The following is an 8,874-nucleotide window of genomic DNA, read 5'->3' on the forward strand; positions in this document are numbered from 1 at the left end:
CAGACGCCTGGAGGAAGAACGCCTCATCTTCCCCCTCGGAACACTTCAACCCCAGGGCATCAATGTGAACTTCAACAGTTTTCTCATTTCCCCTTCCCCCCCCTCACCCTAGTTCCAAACTTCCAGCTCAGCACTGTCCCCATGACTTGTCTGGACTTGTCCGACCTGCCTATCTTCTTTTCCACCTATCCACTCCACCCTCCTCCCTGACCTATCACCTTCATCCCCTCCCACGCTCACCTATTGTACTTCATGCTACTTTCTCCCACCCCCCCCCTCCCCTAGCTTATCTCTCCACGCTTCAGGCTCTCTGCCTTTATTCCTGATGAAGGGCTTTTGCCCAAAACGTCGATTTTGCTGCTTCTCGGATGCTGTCTGAACTGCTGTGCTCTTCCAGCACCACTAATCCAAAATCTGGTTTCCAGCATCTGCAGTCATTGTTTTTATCAAGTTGCCACAACCTTAGGAGACCATAGGGCTACTCTCTCTCTCTCATTATAGAGACAACAGGTGGCAGTTCAACCTAAGGGTTACTATGTCTCAGGCAAGGGGAGAGATTGAGAAAGCTCATGGTAACCTTAGTCAGTGCAGGAATTGGATCCAAACATTTGGCATCACATTCCATCGCAAACTAACCAGCCAGCTATCTGAGCTAACCAATCCCCTAATCCCACTAACCATCTTGTAAATGGGTACAAGTACGAGAAACACACATTATATGTCAATAAATGTTAGTGTTAAAAACCAATTTTCAGACTCCAAACCAGAATACCGTAATTGCTTACCTTTAATTCTGACTTCTTTAGTGTACCTGTTGCAGTTTATAAATTGAGATGTTATGTCAATTTGTCTCTGTTCATACTTTATCATAGTGTTTATACACAGGAGTTCGACTTGAAGCAATTTGTATTTAATTGCTATACATTGCAATGTCTGGGTCATATTGAAGAGCTTTGCAATGTTCAGAGAGAACAATATCACCCCCTTAGTATATAATTCACTGTCAGAATGTGCTGCAAATATTCAATTTCCACTTTCTTTTGTTTCAGATCTTTTGTTCCCGCTGTTCTTCCCAATCAGCACCATTACCTTGGTATGGACACATGAAGCCAGTCCGTGTCTGCGCACACTGTTACACATTTCACCTGAGTCCCTGCTACTCCAGTACATCGACGTGTTAACCTGAAGCCCAAGACCAGTGAGTGTCCACAGACATGCAAGGAGACAAGTAGAACAAGCCCATGGTAATGATTGATGTTGGGAATTTGATTCCTATGAACAAAGGATGACCATCTTCACAATTACCATGACCGCACAAAATCCAAAAGTCCCTCGTCTAGCTCTGTAGTCCTATTTCAATATATTAACTCTGATACGAATGCAAATCTATAAAGAACAACCATTTATTGTATATTATTTATGCATCACCATCTGATATAAAAGATGTACTTGGTAACTCAAGTTTATTTTAATGATAGCTGCATCCATGATTCCTTCAGATTGGATAAAGGTAATCAGCAATGTTTTTGTATGGTTTTACAGGACGGTTATCAGAGATTTTAAATTTTGTAATTTTTACTAATGTAATTTGCTTCTGTAAATTGCTCATAAGCTTATAGGGAATTGAAATACATGTAATATGTGAACAGTATCAAATCTGAGAAACAGGGGTAAAATTTGAAGGTTCCAGGGCACATTTGATACTTTTATACTGCAGCCTGTAATACTGATGGACAATCAGCTGGATTGACCAGTTTATTGCCATTCTACTGAAGAAATCTGAACTGCTCAACTCTAGTAAACTGCTTTAGAATTATGTACTACAAAAGCTGGCACTTGGAGAACACAAATGTTGATACTCCAAAGAAAACTTGTGTGCGACTCTTCAGGATTAATATCATGGAACAAAAATCAGTTTGATGTCTGAAGAAGTGGCCCCAACATATTGGTTATAATTGTAGGAAGCAGTGTTGAAGCTTACGTTGATTATTGACATAATTGCACAAAGTTGTTGCTGCTCTTATGGAATTTCATAAATTTCAGTAACCTAGTTTTGGAAATTAATGGAATGCTAAGTTTTGACTCCTAGCATCTGCTTATTGAAGTCACAAGGAAATGGTAGAGGGTTTGAACTCCTTTTGCTCATAATTTCACTTGGAATTGGTTAGCACATAGTTCAGGAAATATGGTAATTTTTTTGTTTGTGTATCACTAAATGTATTTGTTTCCAGTAAAATACCCATAACCAGCTCATAATTTCAGCCTCTGTTGAAATAATTATCACTTTTTTTGTCAAGTATAGTTTCTTCAATGTTTTAATTGATAGTTGGGGAATGGTATTTACATTCTATTTATGATTAGATGCAAACATAACAAAGATCTTGGGTTATATATTGTCATGGTTTATGAGCTAGTTAGCAGTATTTTTGAAAGCTTGCCCATTTTCTAAAGTGAAATTGAGGCTGAATCTGACTCCAACCTTGAGTTTTGAAATCTGTGTTGAACACATGCTGAACAACAATTTTCCTTAGCTTATAGTCTTCAATGATGTTTCGGATCATTGACTCATCTAATATTTATGACCAATCTAATATTTGTGTCCTCCTGTACCATGTAGCAAAAAGCAAAACCATGCTGTATTAACATTGGAATTATATTTGCAGCACACGGATGTTTCTTGAAGTACAGATTGTGGCTTTTGTTTAGTACTCTGTCGTGTATGCTGATGTTTATTTTACAGAAAAATGCACTTTCATACAAATGACAAAATGGATATTCTGCATGAAAAGTCCAAGGAAATTCTGCGCATAAATCCTTGGAAGCTATCACTTGGGAGTCCTTCAGATAATGAAATTTTACTAAATTGCAATTCTGTGTTCTCACAAAACAAATTTAAATTAACTTAAAGCTGTGATTGGCATGTAATCTTCAGACTTCTTTTGAAGCCAAACACATTCCCCATTGTCTCGTCTAGATTTCTTACTTAGTCCAATTGGAGCAGATCTTGAATTAAAATGTCGAGTTTTCTAAAGGAAGGTAATGCAATTTCCTATCATCATCTTCTGAAAAATGCCAGCTCTGAGATGGTGTAGTCTGTTGGTTGAGGGAACACCCTATTGTTTACCTCCCTTCAACTTCACTGATCTTTGCACTTCAGTTTGGAGATGACTATATTTGTGGTTACGTTGGTTGATCATCTTCTGAATAATTACTAAGTTATACTGTTATGTATCTTAAATATAATATCTTGCACAATAAACTGAATGGGTTACAAGAGAATGTATTGATTCCATTAGAGTTCTAAATCCAGGAACATTTTTGTCTCTGCTTCAAGTTGACTTGGTTATGAAGGTAGCTGCTTCTAGGGTAAACTCTCCACTCCTTCAGTATGTGATTGAGTACTTACTGTAATTACTCAAGTGTTTGGGAAATAGCCTCCACTTTGTGAGAAGGAAAAAAATATTCATTGCCACTTCTGCAAATATTGATATCCCTTTCTTTTGGTCCATTGCTTCCCCTAGTCTAATAAATTCACTATGGGATTACTTCTGAATGTCCCTCCCTTAAAATATGCACAAATGTGTACAGCCATGTCTCTCATGACACAAGTCTGGGTAATATATTAAAATTTCAATGATCCAAATGGAAAACCATCCAGTGGTCTACAGACTGAGGAAATTATAAATTTTCAAAAGGTAAACTGTGGTGACTGGCACTGTAACTGAAACCTACACTATATAATTGAAGAAACTGAATATATCAATTGATGGACCATTTTAATATTTAATTCTGCTCACTTAAAAGAATTTTTAGCTTGACATTTGCCTCCACTTTTTCTGTTAAATCACTGACGATTCAGGAGTTATAGTTAAAATAAAAATGCAAAGTGACCTTCAGGGTGCTTCATTTTTGTTTTATTTTAGATTTATTAGTGACATAAAGTATAGAATTTACTCATTGAATTTGTGAGAGTTAGGGATGGTAGGACATTAAATAGTCATAGTCATACAGCACTGAAACAGACCCAAGCCGACTGTAGTCTCAAACTAAACCATGAACAGTTTTTTTTTAAAAAAGGTAAACTTTGCCTCTGGTTTTTTTTGACTGCCAGAAGTGAACTATATAACTTGATACAAACTACTCTCTTCCATTCTACCCCAATAAGTGGTGCACTTACATTGGAACAATCTCTGTTGTAATGTTTTTAAATTAGACTGAAAAGGTTTAATTGAAAAATGGTAACCATAAATGAAGCAGAAGAGGATCCTGCTCCTTCTGTTTGGAGAGGCACCCATTATGTATAGTGCATACTCCAGTGCATACTTGCTGCCTGATTCACTCCATTTCAGTCTAACTAACCTTGCTGTTGCTTTCAATGCAAAACTATATTGCAAGGTATATTTTCCATAATGCTTTAATCCCACAATGTCCCTAGGTTCCACTGTTGCCTTTGTGCTACACTTTATGTTCTTGCTGCCCAGACTAGCTTTAATCCAGGCAATAAATTATCTTTTTGGGTAGCTGGATTTATCCTTTAAATGGTCATGAAATTAATTTCTCCATGTTGGAAAAAATGAAAATGCAGATGTCCTGTTGGTGGCACTACTTAGCCCTTCGCCAATGCACTGCCAGTAGGAATTTGACAACACAATACAACAGGTTCTTTGTGATCCTGATCCTATTTATTATTGAATAAATAAATCTCCTGCTTTTGAGTCTGACATCAAGCCACATGCAGTATGTGGTCCTTAAGAATCTGGCTTGTATTCCCTCGAAGGGCAAACTGCTCAAGCTGATAAATATGAAAAGGATTCAAAACAGAGGAACTATTTCCTCTGGTAGGGATTTTTAAAAAATGATTATCTTAAAATAAGAACTAGGTCAAGTATAATCTGGCGGTCTTTCAGAACAATAGAAACCCACCATTTGACAATATTTTATGGAGAAAACTGGTGTCAAAATTGGCTTGATAATGCGCCTATAATTTGGGCATTGTAATATAATAAAGGGGGCTATGCAAATGTTAACTGTTGTCCAGCCTAGTAAGAACCTCTACTGTACTTCTGAGATTCTGTTCTGACTTTCTTTTCCACATGTATACTCCCTCTTTGTGACATGCATAGGCAGCTCGGATTTCCGCTGACACCAATATTTACCTCTGCCGTCATGTTTACTTTAATACTTTTCAACCATCACACTAAGATCAAGTCCTGCCTGGACAAGAATTTCCTTCAATATCAATCAGGTGAGACCAAGCTCATTGAGTCCCAGCCTAAACTATATCCCCTTGAAACCCGAAAACACCGTCCAGTCACCATTAAGATAGCATACATGGGGATTCAAGATGGCGGTGACCCAGTAGGGCTACCCTGCTGAGCTCTGCATCAGAACCCAGACAAAATGATTAGATTAGACACCCTACGGTGTGGAAACAGGTCCTTCGCCCCAACAAGTCCACACCAACCCTCCGAAGAGTAACCCAGCCAGACCCATTTCCCTCTGACTAATGCACTAACACTACGGGCAATTTAGCATAGCCAATTCACCTAACCTGCACATCTTTGGACTGTGGGAGGAAACCGGAGCACCCAGAGGAAACCCACGCATACACTAGGAGAATGTGCAAACTCCACATAGAGGGTCACCCGAGGCTGGAATTGAACCCAGGTCCCTGGCACTGTGAGGCAGCAGTACTAATCACTGAGCCACCGTGTCATCATATTGGTGCACTCGCCCTCCCTTTATTACCCAATGTGGTAGAAATAGCTATTTATTTGACCCCAAGAATTGTTCAGTGTCACTTTAAAACAGTTAGGAAATGACCAAAGGGAAGAGAGTGTGAGGATTGGAACCAGCAGAGACACCCCCCGCAACAGCAGACACATCTGTGGCCACAGCGTTGGTCTCTGCAATCACCCCAGGGGACTTCCCTATGGAGCAGAGCCTGGTCTCAGAGTTTGTGAAACTCCAAGAGAAGATTGACTCTGGAGGAGACCTGGGCCAGGCTCAAACCGATCTCTGTCATGCTGCAGAAGCACGAGCAGCAGATACAACGTCTTCGGCAGTGTGTTGGAGGTGGAGCAATGGGCCGCGGCTTCTGAGACCACAGCGAAATCCTTGGCAGGTCGGGTCCAGACTTTGGAACATTGGGTACGGGCCTTGGAGGAGCAGGTTGGTAACCTCGAAAATAGAGGTCAGCGGAAGAACATCCATCTGGTGGGGCTTCCTGAACAGGAGGAATAAGGCCAGCTGGACAGCTTCTGGAGCAACGGCTGCCGGAGTTTCTAAAGCTAGAAGTCTGGGCAGGCTGGGTGCAGGTCGAACGGGCTCACCAGGTTGCAGTGCACAGGCAATTTGACCAGCACCCCCGCCCAGTCCTAGTGTAACTCCAGTGTTATAGAGATAAACAAATGATGCTGGAGGCCTCTAGAGCACTGGGGAAGGATAAACAGGATCACGAATTATGATTTTCCAAGATTTTTCTCAGGTCGTGATTCATAAGAGGAATGCCTTTGAGGTAAAAAGGCGGCTGAGGGACTTGAATATTCAGTATTCCATAAGATATCCAGCAATGTTACGTTTCAGCCATGGAGGGTCCGTATTTACTTTTGACTCAGCGGAAAAGGCAAAGGGCTCCCTGGATGCTTTAAAATAGACTGACTGGCTTGAATAATATGGACAATTATGTTTAGTTTGTTTTTCTCTGTAATTTGCCTCGTTTACCTGGTTGTCAGGGGGCTTTTTAAAAAATATATATGGGAAGATCACATTGTTTCTTTTTTCTTCTCTCTCTCTCTCTCTCTCTCTCTCTCTCTCTCTCTCTCTCTTCCCCCCTCCTGTCATCCTTTTGTTCTTTTTTTTCCTTATAATTTCCTGTTGTTCTTCTTTTCTGGAATGGGATGGGATGGGGTGGGCGTTTGGGGGAGGTTATATATGTCTGTTCTATCAGGAGTGCCGAGGATTACAGTATGCAGGGAACGGGTTGAGTGTCCACTTTAACTTTCTTGTTATAAGAAGTATGTATTTTTTCTCTCTTTGTGTTGTCTGGGGAGGGGCATGGCTTCAGCTAGAAGGAGCTTAAAAATGTGTTGCTGGAAAAGCGCAGCAGGTCAGGCAGCATCAAAGGAGAAGAAGAATCGACGTTAAATGCTACACCAGAAGTGACATGATTTTGTCCCATTGACCACCTTGAATTTGACGCTGTCTTGCAGAATCGGGAACATAGCCATTTCTGATCATGTGGCAATGTATATGGAGGTCAAGCCTGGCGCTGGCACGATGGGCTCCCGGCACTGGCGCATGGATCCTTTCCTCTTGAAAGATAGCAAGTTTGTAGAATATTTTTCACTGGAATTTAATATCTTTTGGGACATTAATTTGGCGATGACCAGTAATCCATCAGTGCTCTGGGAGACTGCCAAGGCCTATGCACAGGGTTTGATTATTTCTTACTCAGCAACCTGGAAGCAGCTGAGGGGAGCGTTTGCTCGCTGCTTGTCCGTAACAAAATTGCAGCGGATTAAAGCCCTCAGGGCTACTTTGAATGCTGCATTCACCCAGACAATAACGAGGGAAATCTCTTTTGTGAAACAGAGGTTATTCGAGTACGGTGATAAACTGGGTAGAAATTCAGCGTACCTGACCAGCAAGAAGAATGCCCCCCAATCTATTACATCCATCAGAGAGAGTGCTGGGACTCTTAATTGCAATGCCAAAAAGATTAATGCAGCATTTAGAAAGTTTTACTCTGAGCTATACCGGTTGAAGGGTTGTGAGGACAGACTGATGAAGATGGAATCCTTTTTTTAAGACTCTGGACTTTCTGGGTGTAACTTCAGAGCATCCATCCTTTCTGAATGTCCCCCTGACAATCCAGGAAATATATGAGGTGGTGAGGCTGCTCCAGAGTGGTAAAGCGCTCAGCCCAGAAGGATTTCAAAGTGAGTTTTATCAAGAGTTTATAGACATGCTGGCTGGGTCACTCTTGGATATTTACAACTACACATACAGTCAGGACTGCTTCCCATCATCTTTGAGAGAAGCAAATATTTCTCTTATTCTTAAGAAAGGAAAAGCCACAGAGGATTACACTTCGTACAGGCCCAAATCCTTACTGAATGTGGGTTTTATAATTCTGTCAAAAATGCTGGCATTAAAGTTGGAGAGGATTTTGCCTTTCATGGTAAAAGCGGACCAGACAGGTTTTATTAAGGGTCATAGGTCTGCCAATAATATTAGAGAATTAAACATAGTCCAGGTATGCCAGCAAAGATCGATTCTGAGCTTGGCAGTCTCCCTGGATGCAGAGAAAACATTTGACCGGGTGGTGTGGCCGTATCTTTGTTATGTACTGGAGCGATTTGGTCTTGGAGGGGTTTTGCCAGGTGGGTGGCAGGGTTATATAGTGACCCAAGAGCAACGGTTCTCACGAATGGTATATGGTTGGACAATTTTAGTATCGGCAGAGGAAACCAATAAGGGTGTCCTCTCTTGCCACAATTATTTATATTGGTGATTGAGCCACTGGTGAAGGCCATTCTGAGGGATCCCAAAATAATTGCCCCGGAGATAGGATCAGGCGGGCATAAGATCACCCTCTCGGTGGATGACGTTCTTTTTTTTAAACTGATCCAAAGTATTAAATGGGACACAGATATCAAGTGATTAATCTATTTGAAAAATGTATTGCTGGAAAAGTGCAGCAGGTCAGGCAGCATCCAAGGAGCAGGAGAATTGACGTTTCGGGCATGAGCCCTTCTTCAGGAATGAGGAAGGTGTGCCAAGCAGGCTAAGATAAAAGGTAGGAAGGAGGGACTTGGGGGAGAGGTGTTGGGAATGCAATAGGTGGAAGGAGGTTAAGGTGAGGGTGATAGG

The 8,874-nt window shown here is 41.1% G+C and overlaps 1 protein-coding gene across 3 annotated transcripts in view; it reads left to right on the forward strand.

The window, feature by feature from the left end:
- Window positions 1-3,279, forward strand: part of LOC122556816 (lateral signaling target protein 2 homolog) — a 58,737-nt gene extending 55,458 nt beyond the window's left edge. For all 3 annotated transcript variants that reach the window (XM_043704021.1, XM_043704022.1, XM_043704023.1), the window contains one exon: window positions 1,050-3,279. In XM_043704021.1, the coding sequence (XP_043559956.1) occupies window positions 1,050-1,181 (132 nt within the window). In that variant the 3' untranslated portion in view covers window positions 1,182-3,279. The remainder of the gene's footprint in view (window positions 1-1,049) is intronic.
- Window positions 3,280-8,874: the final 5,595 nt, after the last annotated feature.

The sequence above is a fragment of the Chiloscyllium plagiosum genome, chromosome 14 (assembly GCF_004010195.1).
Source record: "Chiloscyllium plagiosum isolate BGI_BamShark_2017 chromosome 14, ASM401019v2, whole genome shotgun sequence".
Taxonomy (NCBI): domain Eukaryota; kingdom Metazoa; phylum Chordata; class Chondrichthyes; order Orectolobiformes; family Hemiscylliidae; genus Chiloscyllium; species Chiloscyllium plagiosum.